Source organism: Crocodylus porosus, unplaced genomic scaffold (genome assembly GCF_001723895.1).
Source record: "Crocodylus porosus isolate Cpor-Errol unplaced genomic scaffold, CroPor_comp1, whole genome shotgun sequence".
Lineage (NCBI taxonomy): Eukaryota > Metazoa > Chordata > Crocodylia > Crocodylidae > Crocodylus > Crocodylus porosus.
The window spans coordinates 5,699,640-5,724,184 of NW_017728927.1; the positions used below are offsets into that span (position 1 = coordinate 5,699,640).

The following is a 24,545-nucleotide window of genomic DNA, read 5'->3' on the forward strand; positions in this document are numbered from 1 at the left end:
TGGATGTGTGCCAGCATAATTTTCTCAAACAGCTTGCCTAGGATCGAGGTAAGACTGCCTGGCCTATAGTTTCCCAGGTCCTCCTTCTTTCCCTTTTTGAAGATTGGAACCACGCTGGCCCTCTTCCAGTCCTCTGGGACTATGAGCACTCGTGGTGCTCTGGTGTAGAGCCATGCCAGGGATTCTGCAATGACCTAGGCCAATTCCTTAAGGACTCTAGGGTGGAGATCATCCGGGCTGGCTGACTTAACGTCCAGCCCCTCCCTGATAACTTGCGCACACAATTCTCTAGAAAAATGATGATGGTTAAAACTCCTGTTACAATAATCCTAAAATAAAATATAGTGCTGTCAAGCAATAAACTTTAAACTAGTTGTATCATGTGTTGTTAGTTTAACAGTCATAACAATGATGGAAATTCCACACCAAATTGTTTTTCCTCCTGCCCCTAGCAGTTAACAGACCCCAGGGAAGGGAAGAGAAGGGAAGGGAAGGGATCCCCATCCCACAGATCAGAGGATGTGTAATGCACACAGCTAGGCAGGTGATGGACAATGGGGAGGAATCTCAACACAGGTGTAGGGAGGAGCTGGGGCAAATTCAAGGGTTGACTTTGATTCTGGACAGATTTTAAGTCAATACATGGCTTGCAGGAATGTGTCCATGTGCTTATTTTACTATGGACTTAGCTGACCTGTAGTTGGTCACCTGACAGATTTTACATTTTATGGAGGAGAAAGAAGAGAAAAGATGGGGAAAGAGAAACTCAGAAGATACCTGGTATAATCCACAAGAGTTGAACCAGACCCATCAGCTGCTGTTACTTTTCTTCTCACTTTTCCTTTAACCTTTTCTGGTTTAACTTTGCTACTGGTTGGCTCAGGTTTCTCAGCAGGTTCCTTTGCAGGAGGTACATTTTCTCCACTGACAATCTTTTTGCCTGTCTCTCTGTTGAGCTTAATCTTTTTTGCTGGGGCAAGCAGAGAAGCAGCTTTGTCCTTTTCAGGGGTTCTCTCTGTTTTTTCACCATCAGGGTCAGCTTTTCCCTTTGGTGATGGTTTCACTTCAGTCACTTCTGGTTTCGATGTTTTTAAAGTAGTTTCATGTTCTTTATCCATCTTTTCTTCTGCCTTTCTTTTTCTTTTCTCAGGTTTTACATCAGAAGGTTTGTTTTTTTCCACAGGCTTTTTTGTCTTTTCCTCTTTGCTTGACGTTTTCTCTGGCTTGACTTCTTTTGGATGGTCCTTCTTTGCTTTTTCCTCCTTGGCTGGTCTGGTTTCTGGATGGTCTTTTGCTGCTTTTGGATGAACTTTCCGTGGCGTGCCCAGTGCCTTCTCATCCTTTTGAGAGGAAGCTGCTTTAATACTGTCTGGCTTTGGCAATTCATCCTTTGTTTTTTTCACTGGAGGTTCTGTTCGAGGAGACTTTTCACGCTCAGTCTCCGTTTTATCCTGGGGTGCTTTAGCTGGTTTTACTACACTCTCTTTCTTAGCAGTGGCAGCAACTTCTGGTTTCCGTTTTGTCTTGTCAACTTTTGCTTTAGGCTTATCTTTCTCTTTTTTCTCTTTTTCAGATACTGGTTTAAAAGTAATAGAATCGGCTTCCATAGGTTCATCCCTGACCGGCGTGGCGTCATCCCTGCTTGGGAGCACGAACAGCGAGTCGGGTTTAATTTCTTCGCCTCCAGCAGGCGGCTCTCTTGGCTTTCTTGCACCTTCCAGCAGCTCAGCATTAGGAAAGCCTTCGTTTTCATCTCCTTTCCTCCTCTTCCGGTGCTTTTTATGTTTATTTCCTTTGCCATCTCCCAAGGGGTTTTCACCTTCCTTTTCCTTCGGTTTTGCAGGATCTTTAATATTATGGCCTTCTCTTCCAGGTTTTTCAGGATAATTGCCACCTATATTACGATTTCTATGGCTCTGTCCAGCAGCATAATCGTCTCTACGACCTCGAGCATACGGGGAATTCTCTCGTCTAGCTCCTGGTGGACCAAACCGATCTGGAGAAAAGTTTTCTCTAGTTACTGGGGGTCTTGGCTGGGTTCCAGCAGCATAGCCCTTATAAATCTTTTCATACCATTCTCTATAGTTTCTTTCCCATTCTCTGTATCTTTCCTTTTCAAATGGATCTCTGAAGTCAACAGACCTACCATAGTAGGCTTTAATGTCATATGGAGGGACTTCTCTATATCGGTTAAAATACTCTCTTTCCCCTTCCCCTTGGGGTATAGCCCGCTTAGTGGGAGATTGACCTCTAAATATTGGAGATCTTGAACGTGAATGATATCTTCTATACGGGGGTGATCTTGATCTTGAACGGTGATATCCATGGGACCTTGACCGAGAACGATAGTTACGACTCTTCCCCCTCCCTCTCCGTGGGTACGGAGGTGACCGTGAGTAGGAACGAGAATGGGAGCGACTAAATGATCGAGAATACGAACGAGAGCGAGATGAACCTGATCTTGACTTGGAGTACGTATATGAACTTCTCGAGTAAGATGAAGCACTATATGGCGACTTGGACCTTAAAAAGAAAAAAAAAAGCCACAGATTTAATGTAAAACAGCTCTGCTCCCCAAAACGTTTCGTTTTATATAGACGTATACTGTGACGCCAGAACCACTGCGGGTTGTGACTTAGTACCACTGTGAAGTTATGATGGATGTGATAACGCACAAAAGCCTGTGAGAAAAGCCACTGCTTTGTTTCACCTAGTATAACACTTGGTACAGAAAGAATCCGAAGTCTAGCTCCATTCGTTCCCATCGTATAAACTATTTTATCAGCTAATTGATTTAAGGTGGTGTACAGTGGCCTCTACTGGTATGAGCATGCACAAATATTCACTACTCAGCAAAGTAGAGACTACTCAGATAGTTTATATTACAATAAGATACTAAAAGGGCAAGTCTTAATGGTTGAAGTGCAATACCAAACATTAATAGACCATGAATTAGCTTGGAGACAGTAAAGCTAAATCTTAAAATGTCAGCTGAGTCTATTTAACTTTACTGCTTATTTGGCAATTTACACAGTAGGCATAACACTTTGTGCTGCAATGTTACGTACAGTACTATTTAACTGACACTCTATATGCTAGACCTCCCAGCTAGAGAGTGCTAATGCTGAAGAATATTGATCTTGTTTCATGCAAGATCACATTTAAAAGCTTTTAGCTCTTAACTTGTACTAATATCACTAATGATTCAGAGTTACTACCAACAGAAGATTGTTATCACATTACTACTGCAGAATTATTCAGACCAGTGTTGATGAAGAGATCTATACTGTTAGGGTGGACATTTTTACAGAATGACCAGCTGCATATTTTTCCTTGAGGAAACTTAAAAAAAAAAAAAAAACAACACATCTCTAATTTAAACGTGCCACTGGATATTCAGAAGCTCTGCACAGAGAAGTCTTTCAACCAGCATATAAAAACAAGAGTTTCTTTTTTGAAAAATTAAAAAGTAAATTCAGCTCTTCTAATTTCTAAGAGAAGCTCAAAGTGAATTTCTTCCTAGTGACAGCCACTGGATTTGCAGTCCTGCAAGTTAAAATGTCACAAAGAACGTACAGGCCTGATAACACATAGGCAATGGAAGGTGACTTCCCACACACTGCTTCTCCCAAAAGAGCCTTGATTCATCTGTTAGGAATCACCCATAGGGACAAGTAACTAATGCAGTGTTCCCACCTATTCGATTTTTAGTCTTTGTGGTGAGATGAACAATTACCTGGAAAATGAACGCCTACGCTCCTTTTGAATCTTTTTATATTCCATCAATTCTTTAGCAAAATCATTTGTAAACTCATCAAGTTTGGACTTTTTCTTTTCCCTGTTAAAATAAGATAATTATCGTTTGACCTATATCACAAAAAGGGACCTAACAAACTAAGAAGGCTAAATGAGCGAATGTACATTGCATGCAAATGAAAATGAACTTCCTATTTAAACAATGACAGCTAAAAACTCCTAGACAAGTTTTCAGGGAAAACTTTGGAATTACAGAGGCCTTGTTTCAGTTTTGCAGCTTTACCATCTGTAATGAAAAACACATTGGAAAAAACTTGCTTTAAGTCATTTTTGCTTATGGCAGACGCACTTCAGCATATTTCTGGTCCGACATGCTACTGAATCAGAACTATGAAACATAAGGCAACTTCATTCAGAACCAAATACTTACTCCTCTTTAAGTCTCCGTTGCTCTCTGTAAAACTCCTCCCTAGATAAAGGAGGCGCTTGTGTCGTTGGGATGGCATTTGAATGAGCCGATGGTACTGCTGTTGGTACCCAAGGTGTTGATATGTTTGCAGGAGCTGGGGGGTATCCTGGAGGGGGGACAGGGTACCCGGCAGGTGGAGGTTGACCAGGTGGAAACTGAGGAGGAAACTGTGGTGGTGGTACCCCCGGTGGAAGAGGAAGTGCGTGGGGAGGTGGCGGATACAGGGGAGGTGGCGGCACAGGCACAAAGACTGGTGTTGATGCTGGCAGTGTTGGGGCCTGAGTCCTTTGTGTACGTTCACTATGCGGGCGTCCTCGATTTGAACTTCTAAAGAAACCCAAAAACACGTGTCACTGTTTGGTACACTCTGCCCTTATTTTAAAGAGGAAAGTGAATGAAGCTGCTGTCTCTTTTGGGCTTTTTTCTGCCTTTGTTCTCAACTTCAGTCTTTTGAATTTCTCCCTGCTTACGTCTGCTCATTCTTCCTATATTGTGCTTGTGGCTCCTTACTCTCCCCTAACATATCCTCACCCCCAACAGCAACCTCAGTCTTCTGTCCTTACTCTCAGCTTCGCAACTTTAAGATGGTTTCTCCCTAAGCTTAGAAATCTCCCTTTTCCCAGGTGCCAAGTGCCCACCACTCCTTTGCCACTCTGACATATCTAATGCTTTGCACTTCTCATCTTCAAAGCACTGTGCAAACATTAGCTAATCTTCTGTTGAACTTCTTTTAACTTCTTCCACAGAGCCTTCCTATGTTGATCTCACGATGACTTAACTGCACTTTCTCGTACCTCAATAGGTGTCCCGTTTATTGAATTTGAGATATTAAGATACCTGTAGCATGGCCCCTCCATTTGCTGTCGCTTTTTTCCTTTTAAGTATTTGCAGAGTGAAACGTACGGTTACAGATTAACAATTGCTTATTAATGAGCACACATCCCAGAAAGAAGGACCAGGTGAATGATTCTTTTCAAACAGACTGAAAAAGCCTGGTTCACCATTTGAAAGCACTAGGTGAGCAAACTCCAAAACTGCTATAAGATAAATGGCTGTGCATGTTTGCCCCTCCATAATTTAATCTCAACTAAATTTAACCAAATTCTTAAAAAAAAAAATCCAGCACTCAAAATATTGAAGCCAAATTCTAATGGACAAACAAATGTCTTCAGTCCTATTCTAGTTATCAAGGAGGCAATTTTCCACCTGATTTCTCTTTGTAAAAATTAATTCCAATTAATCCATTTAATTTTATTATTATTATTACTTAACTTGCATTCTCTGTGTCTGTCTACATATACACTTGGAGAACAGTTTCATAGTTAGTAGGGTTGGAAGAGACCTGAGCAGATCATCAAGTCTGACCCCCTGCCACGGCAGGAAAGAGTACTGGGGTCAAACGACCCCAGCAACGTCGTTGCTACAAGCCTCCTCAAAGTGATTATACAAAACACATCTAGAACAGTTAGTTTACAATGAAATACATTCAATATGGCAAGTCACTCTTTAAGTTAAGCAGGTTACAATCTGCCTAAAGGGAGTAAAGTGATTTTTTGGGGGTAAAAAACACTTACGGTTCCCAGCCTGGCCTGCTGCCTGAAGAACGAACTGGATTGCCTCTTATTGGCTGACCTGTTCAGGGGAGCAAAAAAAAAGATTTTCCATTTAGTTCAGCTGAAAATAAATATGTAGAAAAAAAATGTCTCGATACACTTGTAGTTACTTGCCAGTAGTGGGTATTGACTGTCCCTGTGAAGCAAGCTGGCCTGGTAATGCTGGCTGTCCTAGTACAGGAACCTGGTAGCCCTAAGGATAAAGGATGAAAAATTAGTAAAGCAATTGTCTTAAAGTATAGGAGTCATTTTGTATGCTGAAGTAAAACATACCTTTACTTTCTCTTCCATCACAGTGCTGATTGCAAGAGAGGAAGAAGTTTTTGAATGCTCCGAGGCTGTCACAATAGCAGCAGGCGGTATAACACTATCTGCATCCCTGAAAAAACCCCCACATACATACACATAAGATCTGTGCCATTCAAATCCACTGATTTAGAATACCACTGGAAGTACAAAGATTGAGCCAAGTTTTAAAAAAAACAGTAAAATTACTTCAGACTTGAAAACTATATACTTTTATACCAGTTATCTTAGGAATACACTAGACACAGTACAAATTAAATGAAGTTGTACATGCATTTTTAACATGGAAGGTAAAAAGGGAAATGTGTAAGTTTTCTGTACATGTAAATGTACTACAGATTTTAAAAGGTACACAACTTGGACGTTACATACACTGCAAAGCCAAGGTTTAAATTAAATGTGTACAAGTTTCCAGACAGGGATTTAGAGGCTGGACTGTTATTCTGAATAACGGCCTCAGCAATACCTTTAGCCTGTAGTCTACAATACCTCCAACTAATGGGTAGAGGCACTTCCTAGACTCAAACCACAGAGTTAAGGCGGCAAAAACCTTACACTACAGTCACTGATTATTTTACTTTATTTTAATGACATTTCTACAGGAACACTTTAGATCTTAAACGTTACAGTATGCAGAGTTAAATGTACATACAGCAAAAGCTTTGTTATCCGGCACCCATGGGGAATCGGGGGGGGCTGGATAACAAAATATACCAGTTACCTGAGAGGCCGCCTCTCCTGCCGCGTCCGGTGCGCCGCCGCCCCTCCCGCCGCATCGCCGCCCCTCCCGCTGAGAAGGACAGGGAGGGGGGCAGAAAAGAAAGGGGAAAAAAAAAACAAATCAACAACCCGTTATTGTGGGGGCTTGGCAGCACAGGCTGTTTTGTCTCGGGCCATGGGGGCTCGGCAAAACCGGAAGTGCCACGATGGGCACTTCCGGTTTCCCTTTTACCTTACAAGCCAGCATGCTGGTTAATAGAGCATGCTGGCTTGTAAAGGGCAGCTTTTACTGTGTATGTGTATATATACATATAAAAAATTATTGCTACAAGGTTATATATATGACCTACTACTTCCCAGAATGTGCACCATTGGCGTGATTCTGTATTTTAATGGAACCTGTTCTGACCCTAGATCACTGGTTCTCAGCCTTTTCAGACTCAAGGCACCTCTTGGAAAATGTCATGTTATAATTCTCATTTGTTTTCAAACCACAGAAAAATACAGCAGTTCTGTTTCAAAGAACTCAGAAAAGCTGCAACAAATCAGAAAGATTCTAACACTGATTTCTGGTTTGAAATCTCTGAATTTATCTTGTGAATCATGTTTGCATTCCTGTAAACCCTGGTAACGTGAATGTGAAATATAATAAAATAAGTTAGAGCTTCCTAGGGCGTACTTGGAGCCAAAAGGGAGGCAAGTGCTAGTTGTGTCACCCATCATTACAGGATGTACAAGTAGCTATCAGACAAATCAAGCACCAGAGGTAAAAATGGGGGAAAGAAGAGTTAAGGTTATGTATTTTCCATTTGTGTGTACACCAAGTTTACTTACCGAAAAGGTCCATCTGTCTTTTCAGAGCGAAGAGATATGGACAAGTCGGCAGGAGCTCCAGGTCCAGAAGACGGATTTGCTGACATAGTAGCAGATGCAGATGACTGACTAGGAGTCAACGATGATGTTAAAGAAGCAGCAGAATGAGCAGGTGAAGTTACTGGAATCATTAGAGGATCCTGTTGTCTGGAAACCGTTGGCCTCACTACAGGCTGCATGTTCCGCTGGACTGTTGGTCTTGGTTGTTGCATCTGCTTACGGAGCCTTTTGGTGTAGCCAGTTTCATTTTTGAAGTTGTTTACAGCCTAAAAATAGAAAAATCATTGTTATCTAAAGATTACTATTCTCATATAAAACCCTTTTCCTTTATTTAGAGTTAAGATTGCCCACAGGCACTGAAGTATATAAAAGCTTCAGATAAATCAGCTTATCACATTATCTGTATGTTTCTGAAAAAACTGTCTGAAAGCAAAAATTAATATTGCTATTTAAACTTCTGTAGTAAGCTCCACTGTAGTAAAGAAGGAAAGTACATTCCATGTAGAGCTATTCAAATTCAGGTTGCCTGATAACTTAGGAACTAGCACTGCAATAGTTTATACTTTCATAGTAAAAAGTCAAACTGGAAAGGACCTCTCAAGGTCATCTAGTCCAGTCCCCTGCTCAAGGCAGGATCATCTCCAACTAAAAAGCCACTTTGTTCTCTGCACAGTTGTAAAAGGTGAAAGCAGAAATTCTTCCTGCGAAAACTTAAAATCTGAAACATGCATTTGACCACGCATGTACTCAACAAAGTGTATCTGTCAGTGGTCACTGCTGAAATTGAGAAAATCAGATAACTGATGGATTTATTTGAACAAGACAGGAAGCAAACATCTTATATATTGCAACTGATTTGAAAAATAATTCTCAACTTAGCCTTAATTATGGAAAAGCTGTTATAAATCTGATTTTCCTACTGCCTAGGTATTTGCAAAGGTAGTGTTACATGTGGCATAAGCTTACCTGGCGTAAGAACTTGTTGGCAATTAAAGCATCAGGGGAAACATCTGTCTGATGACAAGTTGGACAGGTATGGTCGTCTGACTCCAGTAGTGCTGTTCTGATACCTGTAAACCATTAAAAATACTGAGTAAAAGAAACCCAAAAAAACTTCTGCTGAGCTAAAAATCTTTCATCCATACTATCTTCTCAAATCCACGTGCAAGATTAACACCAGGCTCCAAGGAAAATGAACTTGGATTGCAAGCATATAAAAGTGTTTTTTACCTGCCATAATAACTAAAAGCCTTGAAAGGTGAATGTGCCAGGAGTTAACATTCCTAATGTATAAGCATTAAATTTATTAAGCTTCTTGAAGCTTTAAGTGGGCCAACATTTCAAGCTAGTTTAGTCCTTAGCCTAGGTGAAAAACATTTAATTTCCAGAGCGAAATCACTAAGTTTTAGCATGTGCTATTATTTTAACACAAATCATTTAACCATTCAGTTTTACGAATGACTATTATCCCAGATACAGAAACGATGACAGAATGATTATACTTCAAAAAGATTTTTTTTTTTGGTAAAGAAGGTTTACAAAGAACTGCTTCCACAGCTTTATGGAAACGCTAGTGAAAAAATGCTTTTTTGAGTTCAAACATCATTTTGTAGCATTTCACAATCCTCACAGTGAAGTTAGTGCAGAAGTTGAAAGAAAATCAGCTACAGTTTAGCTGAGTCAGTTGTACAAGCAGTCAGAGCCTCAAGAAAAATGGTTACATTGCATTCTTAAGAATTCATCAAACTGGGTTAAAATTATTTTGACTGGCCTTTAAAAGAAATTTCAACAAGGGCCTACCTTTCCACTGGTTTCACCCTACAGTTAATTGTCTATGCAAATATTCCGAATGTAACAGGGGCTACGTGATGATCATTAACAAATCAAAGCGAGAAGGATTGGAGAAATCATTTACTCAAAAAAGATGCAGTCAGTAGCACAGTGACTACAGAACAGCAATTGTTTGCTATTCTGGTGTTTATTACTCCCGACATAAACGTTACTCTGATTTTTGAGCTATAAGCCTTCTTTTTTCCTTTACTGCCAAATAAAATGAAAGACCTTGCTGGTTAAGGCACCATCCCTTTCTAAAATGTCAATTTAACACATTCATTTTTATTTTTGTTCATTCATTTCCGATTCACTACTATAAGATCACCAAATCCAACTTTATACATTTAGCAGCTTGAGTTAAGTGTAACACTCGAATATGGCACTTACATTCATCACAATAACTGTTTCCACAGCAGGGAATGACAACTGCATCAGTCATTATATCTTTGCAGATCAGACACAACAATTCATCTGGAATAGGATCTTCCTCTTCTGAAGAGGAAGATGGCTCCTCTGGTAGAAAAGGGGGCTTTTCCTTCTTTCCTATGGCATAAGCCTCCCTAAAATAAAATTATTTTAATTTCAAATAATCTGATTATGGAAATGTCACCAAAACTACCAAAGTTATCACTAGATTAATAAAGAAAAATAACCAGTTGCATACTTCAAATGCTCAGCATTATTGATATTACAGGAAAAACCAGCATCAGGTACTTATTTGATCTGTGCTAATTACTCAGGTATGATACAGCTTCTACATAAAGCAGCACATCACAGAAAAATATAGTAAAGTTTTCCAGTGCTATATATATATATATATATATAGTGAATTCTTGCTAATAGTTTTTAAAGGGTATTTTAATTCATTTAGATTAAAACAGAAGGGATGTTTTTTGTATTTTTAAGGCCACTGCATCTTGGCTGACAGCCAGCAGTTACAGCTTAAGCTACCAAAAGTTTCTTAGGTCTTGCAAGGATGTCCAAGAGCCTCACTCTTTTCAGTTGGGAGTCTGCAAGCTGGGGAGTGCCTCATCCAGAGCATGCTGCCACTGCAGTACAGACTCATTCTCTGCCTCCCAAGCACCTGTCCCCTGCTCTTACCAGTACAAAATATTTTATTGTGACAGTGATATACCATCAACACATGTATTTTTAGGAAGCATTTCACAGAACGACAAAACTGCCTTTATTTTCACCATCCTGTTACCATGGTATTTAAAACACAACTACACAAACAAGAGCATGTTAGCTGCTCGGTGGTTACTGCCCATTTGTATGCTTTCATTCTACACAAGCATGTGGCAGCTTTCCCTCTGAAAGCTGGATGACAGCCTGCATTTGCCAAGGACAGGAGCATGGATAGTCACCATACTACAAATCACTGGTTTCCCACCCTGTACTACCATGATGTAACCAGGTTGTGCAGACACGCTCTTAAAGCATTGGCAAGCCAAAGCTTTCAGTCCAGCAACAGGAAACAGGCAAGAGTCAATGCTATTCCTGAACTTAACCTTTGTCCATCTCTTTAGTCTTATTTAAGAAATACACATTATGAAATGTTATATTCCCTCTAGCATGTTTCAGTCCAGACTTTCCTAACATTTTACTGCCAAAGTTGATTACAAGAAAACAAATAAAAATCAGGAGACAAGAGGTTGCTTGATATGACAACACATGTTGTCACATCAAGCTCCGTTTGCATAGATGGCTATATACACATGTATAAATGGAACAAGACATTAAGAATACATTTTGCCCCATAGGTGAGAATCCTGAAATCTGCCAAAATTAGACCCAGGGTGGCAGTTTGCCATGGCTGCACCTAACTCCCATTAAATACAGCCGGCTGCAGTGGCTCTGACACAGGGGGATTATAGATGCCAGCCAACGCAGCTTTGCTCCCATCCAAGTGCTTGTGTACTGGCCCGTTAGTCACATTTCAGCCTGCTCTGAAGTACTTACGCATCAATTGTTGGTATTGCATATTTTCCTGTGTTTGTAAGCATGGCTCCTTTTGTATTGGGATCCTTCACCTCCATCATAAAACTTCTAGGAATTCCTGTGCTCTTTTTAATCCTGGGAACAGACTCAAAATTTTTGTCCTGTTAAGAAATAAACATCCAGATATAGCTCATCTTTAAAAGGATATTTCAAGGGTTATTGAATCTGACTGGTGAAAACATGTATTTAATTCTCTCCCTCCCACAACTGAGTACTACATTATAACACATACAGAAGGCAGGGCAGGATAGCACCCTCATCTAAATTTTGGCATTATTTCTCCACGGACAAAGCCTTTTATTTTGGATCGTGTGGTAAAAACACACCAGCTTACCCTGGGTCTGAATGTCTGTAGCAAAGGACAATCGTTTAGGCACAGTTTGAATAGCAATACATTCCAATCAGCCACCACTGTCCCAGAAACAAGTGTTATCTCAAATACGTCACAGATACTTCAAGTGGGATAATGGATGTGTACCTCTGCACTTCAGACTACCATAGCTTACTCTATTCATGAGAGCACACTTACAGCCTGAGAAATATTGTGATCCTGCAATATACTTAGGTAGAAACTTTGAACTCAGCGAAGTCAAAAATATACCCACAAGTCTTTGCAGGATCATGGCCTACTCTTTCCTTTTCACATCTCAAGTAGCAAATGAAAAATCTTTATGTTACATAACACGTATCAAGTAAATGCTAATCCACTGGAAAATGAGTATGTTCATCATTCTACATTCATTATAACAATGGTATGACAGTCTATGGCCAAACTACTAAGGAGACATTAAAACACTAATTTGTTTATTCTTAAAAAAATCTATGTTGAAATCTTGAGATCATAACATAAGGTCTCAGATGAGGATGAACTGTGCCAGAACTTGTAATAGGAAGGCAACTGAAAGTGCCCTAAGAATGAGCTAGAGACAAAATTATGACACCTACACTGAAGAAACAAAAGCAAATTTCACCTTCAACACAATTTTTTCTTCCATTTTAAACTTTTAAATGAAGGTTCTTTCAAACTACCATTGATTGGGAGGTGGGGGTGCTAAAATCACACAGCATCATTTTGGAATCATTGGGCACTGTAACATGTATAAGCACTGCAACACCGAGCACTTTTCAAAGTGCCAAGTGCTGTGACACTTACAGTTGTCTAAGTGGAGAAATGTGCATCAGCGCTGAGAAAACAGCAGCGGCATGCTTTGAGCTTCAACACCTTGGAGATGCTTTAGCTCAAAACTGTACAGCCATTTTCTATGCGTTGACATGCATTTCACCATTTATACAACTGCACATGGCGCAACGTAGTACATGTCAGCACGCATGTGCAGCAAACTCCATTAATCGAGTCTGCTCAGCAGCAGCGGATCTCTGGCAGGCTGCCGAACAAAAAGGTATGTGTATAAATGCCCGATGTGATAAAATTTGTTTAGGCAAACAGACTAGAAAACAGCCAGCTATTGTGACAATAACTAAACCTGCACTTCTTACATGCACTTGAAATGCGCAGTTGCTACTTTTTAGCACAGAATGCATTGTGGCACAGGCCTCCTTCAATTCTTGCCATTCAGAGGAACATAAACAAAAGCATTCAGAAACTTTTTGAAAAGCATTCAGGTACTCAGTCCCTGCCTCTGTAAGGGTAACAAAGCAAAGAGGAATCTGAGTTACAGACTTCCCCCTTCCACCAATAAGAATCTCTCACTAAATTGTGCAAGTCACCACAGGACACAAGGGCCTTTGCTCTGAATTATTTTGCCTATGCACATAAAGTTAGATCACAGTGAAAATTCAATGAATCGGGAATATTCAAAACAAAACAGCACTGTAGTTCCACCAGGCTCTTACCCCATTTGTTGGGCAGTTCTTTATGTAATGGCCAGGTTTTCCACAACGAAAGCATGTGTATGATGGTGGAGGTGGGCCCAAGGGCTTCTTCATGTAACTAAAGGTTTAAAAAATAATAATAATAAAGGTGTGCATGTGTCTAACTTAAAAAAACCCAAAACACCAAAAACAAGCACAATCTTTAAATAACAGATCTGATACGAACACTTACTTGACAGGATCATATTCATGGCCAGACTGTGACATCATAGCTTTTATTTTATCTTCTTCGGAAGCATTGGCTTCAGCCAGATTGGCAGTCTGTTTAATAGGTAATTATTTGACACACACATTAGAAACACATTGAAGTCCACACAGCCAAAGACAACACCACTCATCCAATCCTGTAAAGAGCAGCACAGCTCTAGCTGAAGTTGCATTAATATAGCTGCTTACATAAATACATATTGTCCTGAAGATGTTCTGGGGAGTCCTTAGGCCAATACATGATGTTTGTGTGCCTATTAGTTCATTTGAGAAAAACTTTCTTGGGCACTCAAAACCTTAGGCTCTGTTTGTACCTTACATAAAGACTTGTGTAACTGCTCCAATTTTCTCTTATACAGAAGTGGGCTGAAACTAAGTGTAAAAAAAACCCTTATTCAGTATTTTTAAGACACTAGATTTTGGGCTCCAGGCTATCTGTGAAAAAATATGTAGTTTAACAGAGTATGTTTTCATTTAGAAACATGAATACAGGCTTAATAGCAGCGTTTACATTTTGTAATGTAAAAGGGACAGTCAACTTGACAAATCTGAAACTGGCTTCCCCCCCGCTTTTTCTAAGTCCAGCTTTTGACACCACTTCCTTTCAGACTGCATGCTTAATTCCAGACTTCTTTTCAAAGTTTTTCTTTGTTCCCCTACTGTGGATTTATATGGACATTTTCAATAATACAAAAAACCCCCTCTGTGTAAACAGACTCAAGTGTATTTTAATTAACCATCAATATTAAGTGCTGTAATTACAGCAGGTACAGTATTTAGTGCACAGTTTTCTAGTTGACTGTCCTTTTAATATACAAATCGTAAATGTAATCCTTATACGTGGAGCTAGCTTTGCAAAAATATTGAAGCCAACTTAAAAAGAGAATTAAAAAAAATTGTCAGTTTTTGTCAAAATATTTACTATACACTAGTCCAGATACAAGCAGGGTCTAAGGAAGTGACTGCTAATTACTTGGATCTTCAAGCACCTAGCATTCAGATCAACCACTCGTCTTATCCTTTTATACAGTCATTCACAAAAGCAACCAACTAGTTTCAACATTTTATTAAAAGATTGTTTCATATACAAAGCTTTTTCTTAACAACAAAAAAAAATTGACAGCTATGAAATCATATCCATTAACATTTACAGAAAATGTGCTTTACAGATACTCAACTAATTTGTTTGAACCCAAACAGTTTACAAACACACCCAAAACCACAAAACATTAGTAGGAATAGACCAAAATTCAAATATGGCATTTAAATACAAGATAGGAATAAAATGGAAAACTGTTAAACACATTGCCTCCATGCTAAGCCATTCTGCATTGAAGAGGTTAAAGTAAGTAACAGTTTTGAGTTGTTTGTAATGTTTCTTCATTTAAAAAAAAGTCTAAAAAACTTTAAAAAAATTGTACACCACTTGGACAGTTTTTTGCATCTTAGAATAAGAAACTTGACATGAGTTTACAAAACAGAGGACAGATTTAGGGACAGCACTAATGGAAACCAAATCTCTTTTGATAGCCAATTCTTAAGTAAAAAAAAAAAAAAAGTTGCTGAATGCACACAAGATCTTTCACCTGTATATTGGTGGTGGGGAAATTGCAGATGGAAAGATTTTTGTCTTTCCTGGCATGAGCTCCAGATTTTGCCCTCAAAAGAAGAAGTCTAACTACTCTGCAATACGTCCTACCCTTTCTTGGAATTTTAAAGGGCAAAAACTTAATTGCCTGATGCACTGATATCTTTAATAAGTAGTCACTAGTGCTTTCCCAGACAAAAGTACACATTATTGAGCATAAAATGCAAGCAGTTTCATAGCAAAACATGGCATTACAACATTTTCAGGTCACATTTGCCAATATGCCACACATACACATTGGTATATTCCTATAAACAATTAGATACATTTACACAATTTACACAGTCTGTGTTCAAACAAATTAGGTTGTATAAATGCTATTCACTGTATATGTACTACAAGTCTACAAATTAGGAAGTTATGTGCGACATTCAAAGAGCTGATCTATCACTGGAAAGTCTACAAATGCAAAAAAATAACATGCAATTGTCCATGTTATGGAAACACTTCTACTTGGCTGTTACAAAAAACCCTGAAAAGTCCATAACTTACAGCCAGTATTTTAAATTCTTCTTTAAAAAGTGCGCTAGTTTCCAAAGCAAAATTACTGAAACGTATGAAAGAAACGGTAAACAGCTTCTGAAGTGCTTCTTTCTTGTGTCTTGAAGATGATTAATACTGCAACATTATGTTGAGGCTGATAAGGTACTCCCCTTCTATCTTCCCAAACTGGGAACTACTCTTTACAGGATAGTATCAATCAATATGTACACACATTTTCAAGTTAAACTCAGCACTTTTCACTAAAAGTTTTGTTCAAATTACAAAAATTAACCAGATATAGATCACAGCATGGGACTTAAAATACCAAGCAAATAATTCATTGTTAGATTTGACAAAAGAAATATATATGCATATATACCTTTGTGAGCTGGGCCAGAGAAATAGATGCAGAAGAGTCATCAATCTGTTCACAAAAAATTAAACACACATTCAAGTTTCACAATCAAGACATAGCAATATTTACCACTACAGCAGTTTGAGAGTCTACATGGGTATCTTCTGTGCCTCTAAGAGAGGCATTTTCAAAGTAGTTTTTTTTTTGCCTCAAACACATGAAATTACATCTAGGAAAACTTTCAAAGGTACGCGTGTCAAGAGAGGCCACCTTCTAAGGGAAAAGAAGCTGAAACACTGAAGCACCTTACTAAGGTTACCTTATTACTTCAGAGTATGTTCTCCCCTTGGAATGCTCCTAAAATCCCTATATCCATGAGAATTAAGTATATGAAGAGAACAAACATTTTCCCTTTTAAGCCAAATTAAGTTACTTAAAAATATTTTTTTAAAAATACTTAGTTGGACAGAAATGTGGTAACATAGGAAAGTATTTTAATGTATTTTGGAACTTAACATTTAAATCAGTCAACATAATGCATGTGATTATGCTTCATGAAAAGCACCCGCAACTTCTTGCCAAAACAAAGTACATGCACAATCAGTCAATAGAGATAAAAACTTGGGGGAGAGGGTTTCCATAAAAGAAACCCATCATTTAGTCCACATCATATAAATGAATTGTCAGAATTAAAGTAGGAAAAGTAAAACTCTGTAAACTGTAGATGCCAGAGGTTTACCAAAACTGAGGAAGCAGTGAAATAAGTCTGATTTTCATTAGAGCTGAATGGCATATCATAAAAATGTACGCTGAAAACATGCAAGCTGGTATCTTTCAGTATTTCCGTATCCAAATCCCACAGAAGATTCAATTTTAACATCAGCCATAAACAGAGATAACAGCTCAATTGTGGACACATGCAAAAAACACACTGGCGATGATAAAGGCGAAGGGTTTCAGTCTTGATCCCAAAAGCAGTTCTTCGTGCTGGCAAATGCTTACACCTGCCAATGGGGAGCAACTTGCACAAATAAGACCTAACGCCTACTCTGACTTAGCACCCCTGCAGTTTTTCCATGCATAAAAAGCCCAATCCCCATGTGCTGTTCAAGCCACACTGAATTGTAATACATCACCATCAGCAACAAATATAAGTATATATATAAATATTATTCACTAATATACTTAGTTTGGATTCACTAATGGAACAGAACTTTCCAATATAGAGAAAGATTTTGAGGTTCACTCTTTATTGTGGCTTAAAACTGAATAGATCAGAGAAACTTAATAAAATTTCCCAACACAAAAATAAAGATCTCTCTCAGGAGAAGACAATATCACCATCATAAGAGTTTATAAAAACAAAGCAAAAACAGATGTAAATAATTTCCCTTTAAAGAACCTTACATTCTATATTACTAAGAGTGATAATGTTCAACAAGAGTTTTGTTAGTCAAACTTTAAGGAAAACATATTTGCAGTAAAACCTCCTCTTCTCTCCATAAGGGATCCTGAAATGTCCAATTACATGTTCACAAAGGACTTTCCCAAACAAGCACAGTACGTGGAATAGTTTTCTTATTAATTTTTTAGACACCTTAAAAAAATAAAGTTTTGAAAAAAATTCCATGGAAGGGAAATTGGTGTCAAAGGCTGAGGCCCGATTTTAACACTAAGGCCTTGAAATCTGTTTTAATGAGTTTTATTTTGTGGGGCAAATTTAAGTGTTTGGAAAATCCCTACATTCATTTATGTTAAAAAAGGAATGTCACTAAAATTATTAAACATCTGATACTCCACATGCCACTCCTTTCTAAGTGTGGAAATAAACAGGGCTATATATTTATCAGAACAGCTGATAACATAAAAAGCATTTTGTGCCACTCATTATTTTATGAATATTTTAATAGCATGTCCATAACTCAACTTGAAAATGTTTAATAAAAAAAATTAAATTGGAGTCTTGCTTTTGTAATAGACCCTACTTCCAACCTTGAACAAATCTAGCTGGCATCATGATTTGATTTATAATGCTGTTTCATGAATAATACAGCTTACAGATTCCAATCGACATCTTAAGTGACAGGTAACATTGTCATTTCTAACCACTAAACTACCACCAGAAAGGAGTAGGTGGTTGATCAGCATCTCAGTGAATATATTATCTTGGGAACCTCTTTCCTATCGCTCTTGTGCTGATCCCTTCTCTCTCCCCTCCCCTTTTTTCTTCCTACTGGAGTATTTTATCAAGTTCCCTGCAAGCCCCTGGATTCAGACCTATGGAAACTCCATCTCCAAGGCTCTTGAGCTTCCTGAGATCTTTCCTCAGGCAAAAATAATACTGTAGGATTTTTTTTTTTTTAAATCAACAATTACTGAATGATGTTTGCTACTCTGGAACTCATTTCAGAGAAGATTATCCCAATTCCACTGGCTAGAGTGAATGAAGGGGGAAAACAGAAAAATCAGGAGGAAAGCTCACTATCCAATCCCAAGCTTTACATGGAATGTCTTAGACCACTGCCACAGAACTACAACTACATTTTGGTTTCAGCAGTCACTTAGGGTTAACAATGCTGTTTTAGCACAAGACTTGGTCAGCTGGGATTTCAGTCAAGTTTGTGACTATATTCCATTGAAGGGACAATGCTTTATAGCAGTGGGGGCCACCTTTCTGGCAGATGTGCTGCAAATCAGCCATGTACTCTCCTCATGTGCCAATCCAATCCTCTCCCCCTGCCCAATCTGTCACTGTGCTGTCCCCTCAATCTGCCATTTGCCACACCCAGAAGCTGCCCATGTCACCTGTGGCACACATGCCGCAGACTGGCCACCCCTGCTTCACAAGATGGGGCACTAATTTTGACTACGGATTTTTATTGCTCCTAAAATATTAATACTAATAAATCAGTCACTTGGTCTCAGAACAAAAGTTCAGTCCCTAGCTCTGACTATGATGGTGTCAGAATGGCACAAATCTGGAAAACGTCAGAGGATAAACTAATTTATAAAAGAGCGAGACAATGGAGAAGTGGTCAAGCTATGTATAAAATTATTGACATTTATATCAGCTATACCAACCTATTTTTTGCTATACTTTGTTTTTTATAGTAGTGGTAGTAGCAGGCAACTGTCTGTCTCGTAAGACAATAGAATTACGCCGAGTGAGACATCAGCTCACTGAACGTAATCCTCGCTTGAAAATAAAGTGAAGCTGGAGTGACCCCTCCAGGGTCAAAAGCCTAGGCAATGTATATGGACTAGCATATCAGCTTTCTACCCACTTAGCTCCAATTTACCACTGCCAAGTTCTGCTTTCAGATAAAATGAGTTTGTGCCCATGCAATTAAGGGCAGAATTTGGTCTCTGATTTTAGATCAGGCTGGACAATTAACGGTAACTATAATTATGTCCCCAACACAGAAGATGCCTGATCTTGTACGACATCCAGGGTGAGAATTATTATTAACAGAAATTGAACAGATAAAGAGGACTGGCAAGACCAGTCCCAAATTACAGTTTGCCAAGTGCAATCATGAAAACAAGAGAAAAAAAAAGAAAAATGTTTCATTTTGCTTCCCTTTTAACTGAAGCAGTTCTAACTAGAATATAGCCATTCCTAAGATACATTTTTTTTAACGAAAAAAAGAACCTACATTAGCTCATAGTAAAGTGCTACTTAGAAGTGTAACACAGACATGCCAGGGAACACACAAGGCTAAGAGAATGTTAACTTTATTTATAAACATGTTATTTGTGTTTATTTATACACATGCTAGGAAACAAAAAGGAAAGTGAACTGGTTTCCATAAATAAAGACTCATCTGAATTAGATCAAATACTGTAAATGTGATTCACATAAATGCAGTACATTAATTACTTAGGGTAACTAGGCCAATCAAACAAATCTGGACTTGTGCTGACACAGTTATGTAAGAAAAAAATTTGAATCAACTGCCAATAGAGTTTTAGATATTAGATTATGGTTTTAGCAGCTTTTAAAATCTTTACACTAAAAAGGTTTGTATTTTAGATTGACTGCATATCATTTCATGAGAACCAGAAGCTATTTTCTTCATAAAACACAAGCCCACAGTTCAGAAATTTCTAGATTTCGTTATCCTAAAATCCTATCAAGTAACCAGATCCAATTATCCAAGATCAGTGTAATGCCTTTTTAAACGTGAAAAATAAAAACACCAAATAATAAATGTGGGATACTAATTAGGACTAGTTTGAATTTCTTGAATTATGTACAATGTTCAGCACGAGCAGTGAATCAAAATCTGGCCCATCACAAGCTAAATATTTGCTCATGTATCTTATAGATCAGCATTTAGTAACAGACTGACACTAAGTTTTTCAAACCTAAAAGAAATGCCAACTTTTTTTCAAATGTAAAAAATCAAAGTGGTGACATTCTAAAGAAAGGCTTTGCCATCAATAACGTAGGGAGCCACCAGTCAGAAAACACTGAGATCACGGGTGCTGCAAATGAGATTCGACGTTCATATGGTTTTCATCCTCAAACCGCACAAAGGTCTAGCCTTTGCTACAATTTGTACATCAAGTTTTAGATATTTAGTCTGCAGGCACCCTACTAAACTAGGCTGAACAAAAGAAAGCAGAAAAGCCATACACAGAAATTCAGAATACCACATTGAGGACCATAAGATATTCACACCCATGATAACCTTCAAGACATTTATGTACTCAGAGGGGGCCCAAACAACGTCATTTTAATAGTACAGTTTTAAGGAATATAAATATTCAAAATATTTCAGGACAGCAAGATAAATCATTTGGCTGCACAAAATTGCTCATGAAAAATGTAAGGGAATCTTCATTTCAGCATTTGTTTGAACCCATCAGAATTAAGAAACAATACCAAGTTTAACAATAATGGTTTCTCTGCGGTTTTTGATAACATTTTCAAAAACCATTAGGCAAAAAAAGTATTAAAAACGAAAGCTAAGTGATACAATGTGAAAATGGCAAAATATACACTCCAAACATTTTTATTGCAAGAAACAAAAAGCACACAACAACCCGTACAAACATACATATTACTAACTATAGACAGACAGATGTAGAACATGGCATCATGTTCAGTTGTGCAAACCTTGAACCTACACGATCTGAAAATGGTCATACATTATCTGTACAACACAGAGTCATACAGGAAATATTCTGGCATATTCAATATGAAATACAACGCATTATTTGGCACAAATACCAAATACACATTAAAAAGTGTGCAAACGATACCATTGCTCATTTTTTACTATACTGTAATAAATACATTGTATTTACAATATATATATACCGTGTTCTCAGAAACTGTATTTTAAGTTAACGTTTAGAAAATTTATTTCTACATTACTGGTTATAATTAAGTGCAGTGTGTAGAAAAAGTGTGAGATTGTGTTTTTACATACTGCTTTTGATGGTCCACTCACTGGTTCAGTTCGACTTCTAGAACAAGAAATAAAGGTTGTCAGAATATCTACGAGTGCTTGAATTCATTATACAGAAGAGTGAAAACACTATATTATGAACTGCCAATACTTTTGAGTTCTGGAACATTGTTTAGGGAACGTGGAAGTTAACACACCTACACACAAAGTGCTTTTGTTTCAGGCAGAATTATTACTTAAGTTGCTTTGGGATGTCGAAAAACATCTTTTAAGATTCGCATACAGAATAAATGAAAAAATTTAAAACTTCAAGCCTTTGGATATTTGACTGTCACTATTATAAACATTCTACATATGAATTATTCTACACAACATTTTTGTAATCTAGTAAGAAAATGATCCATCCAAATCTGAAACTGCTTTTGTCCAAACAACTTCCATATTCCTAATAAATTAATTTAAGATCAGATGTCATGTTTGGTTTCTGGAAAATAAGTGACAGTCTAGAAAGTTTGAAGCAAACTTTTTCTTTCTTAAATCAGTATGGCAAAGCAGAATCATTTAGTGAAGACTACAATATTGTAAGCCAGCAGTCCTCACAAAAGAACTTTTGTGGAAGCCCAAACACAGTGGTCAGAACTGCTACATTTAACCATTAAAGTGCCCAAATATTAAACATTTTATATAAACTATGTTGACTAAAAGTAGTAGTAGAAATGTCACCTGAAAGTAGTTTCTAGGATTTTGTGCGATTTAGAAGTCCTGTGACAAAAAAAAAGGTCTTAAATTGCCAGAACGTAATTAAAAATAATCCTGAATATTCTACAATATTTAGGAAATCTCTTACTGAAAACTTGTTGAGATTCCATGTATTGACTACTGATCTGCATGCTTTATGGTGAATTAGGCATGCAAGTGTTGGTACAGCTAATAAAGAGTTATTAATTCATGCAGCTTGCTAAAGTGTCCTCTAAGCTGGGACAATTTAAAGATGCTCATAAATTCTACAGAGGAGGTGCACACTTCCAAATTTCACTGTTAAAACAGTTTCAGGTTCATAACTGTATATATCCCAAAGTTGGGGCTATGCAAGGAGTTTCTCGAAATTGACAGAGATTTGTTTTTCAATGCAATTATTACCTTTAAAAACATGTTACAATATGAATAGCAAAGTTTAAAAGGCACTGTAACATACCACAATAATGATACCCTTTGGGGCATGTAATCTTAAAGCTGCTTAGTTTTTGAATTAACTATGCTACTGAGCAGCTTAATCACTAGGCTAGTTAACAGGCTGCAGGTACTCTTAACTGAATCTTCTATCCTATCAGCTAGGAGGACCAGAGAAGTAGCTGATCATCTGTAAGGAGAAAGCAACATACACCATTCCTACCCCGTCCTCTGCACATTTTTATCCAGCTATTTATTTGGTCATTATTACTCTTAGAATCTAAGCACCTAGTTCTGGAGCAGCACTAGGAAAGAGGAGATGGTATCTACCCAGCTTTGGATTAATTGAATTATTCAAGCAAAGCTTGTGTAACTAATGCAGAATAGGGATGATCTACACACAGTAGCAAGAAAGCTGCAACTGAGTTTACCTGAATTTCTTACATTTTAGACAACTGTACATCTGCCATTTGATATTACAAGGACTAACTGGGAAGTGAACATTTAGAGCTCAACAGTACCAACGTGGTATAAAAACTGAATTAGAAAGATAACAAGAATTATTCTTATTCATATGTAAAAGGGCTGAATTTCAAATTGAAGAGGGACTGTCTACTCCCACTGCCACACATGGAAAATGACATACTTGGGGACCTTGCTCCTTCTGCCTTACTATAAAGCACTGATGATTTCTTGGAATCTGCTAGGTCTCTTTCCTATAAATGAAACTTCTAGCATGTGTAAGGCGCAGGATTAGTGGACTTGGCCTTTAACATTTTGCATCTGTGCAAGATTCTAACATCTCTCTCAATATTAGCAATTTATGTTTATAAAAGTACTTCCTTACCCCAAAACAGATGTTAAAAAACCACCCCAAAAACAAAACAAACACTCATCCACTACTGAGTAACAGCCACTTCTGGGATTGGAATTTATTTATTAGATTTATATGCAATCTGTGGCAACAAAGAAATGAGTCAGAAGGTGTGCACACAAGTTTGTATGGCAAATGTTATGTAGTTTCTTTTCTAAAAATGTTACAAAATCTTCTCTTTCCATGGAAGACAGGTAAGACCATCTTTTGAGACCTTAAGCTATCAGCCCAAAGAATAAGCCAAACACAATTCTTTGAAAGAAACCAAAAATTCTGAAATTTGAGTAATTTGGAATTTTAGTAAGCCTGCAGTTTTAAAACACCTTTCTGGCAAATTTCAGGTCCAATTCCTCCAGCTAAAATGAGTACTAGCAGCAGCTTTCATGATAGCAGAACCCAGACCTAAGTTCAAACATTTCTAACAAAGTAAGCCTCACCCAAAGGGATATTAAAGATTAAGAGATGTTACAGCTGAAGAAGAGTACTAGATTTTATGAATACCTACATGATATATGTTTTGCTTGTAGATTTGACGCCTCCAATAGGGATTCTTCTAACAATTACTGATGAATTCTTAGGAATCAGGGCACTCTCATCTGTGTATTCTGAAGAGTAGAGAAAAAAAAAAAAGTGGTAAAAATATCACCACCATTTCCAAGATGCATGTTTTAATTAGAAGAAAAAGAGAGAATCAAGGAACCAATTGGGAGAATGTTTAACTGAAAACTTACAAATCTAGAATTTTTCAAGAAAAAATGAAATGTTAAAATTGATCCATACTAATTAATAGCACATATCCATTCACTTAAAAGTATTCAGCGGTCAAATAAACACAAGGACAATGTTTACTTTGATGTTTTTTCAAGTTCCACATAGTAATAAGACCAGAGAGGCAATCCAACAGGCCTTTGTACTCAACTGATCCAA

General features: G+C 37.8%; 1 protein-coding gene across 1 annotated transcript in view; it reads right to left on the reverse strand.

Moving 5' to 3' along the window:
- Positions 1-24,242, reverse strand: part of RBBP6 (RB binding protein 6, ubiquitin ligase) — a 27,934-nt gene extending 3,692 nt beyond the window's left edge. Inside the window, exons 1-17 of the mRNA XM_019541835.1 lie at positions 24,124-24,242; positions 22,298-22,336; positions 21,596-21,632; positions 16,182-16,226; positions 13,637-13,725; positions 13,426-13,522; positions 11,533-11,672; positions 9,958-10,130; positions 8,704-8,807; positions 7,699-8,003; positions 6,866-6,934; positions 6,112-6,217; positions 5,953-6,031; positions 5,800-5,857; positions 4,187-4,552; positions 3,737-3,838; positions 778-2,523 (exon numbers count right to left, since the gene is read on the reverse strand). Of these exons, the coding sequence (XP_019397380.1) occupies positions 778-2,523; positions 3,737-3,838; positions 4,187-4,552; positions 5,800-5,857; positions 5,953-6,031; positions 6,112-6,217; positions 6,866-6,934; positions 7,699-8,003; positions 8,704-8,807; positions 9,958-10,130; positions 11,533-11,672; positions 13,426-13,522; positions 13,637-13,725; positions 16,182-16,226; positions 21,596-21,632; positions 22,298-22,336; positions 24,124-24,125 (3,557 nt within the window). The 5' untranslated portion in view covers positions 24,126-24,242. The remainder of the gene's footprint in view (positions 1-777; positions 2,524-3,736; positions 3,839-4,186; positions 4,553-5,799; positions 5,858-5,952; positions 6,032-6,111; positions 6,218-6,865; positions 6,935-7,698; positions 8,004-8,703; positions 8,808-9,957; positions 10,131-11,532; positions 11,673-13,425; positions 13,523-13,636; positions 13,726-16,181; positions 16,227-21,595; positions 21,633-22,297; positions 22,337-24,123) is intronic.
- Positions 24,243-24,545: the final 303 nt, after the last annotated feature.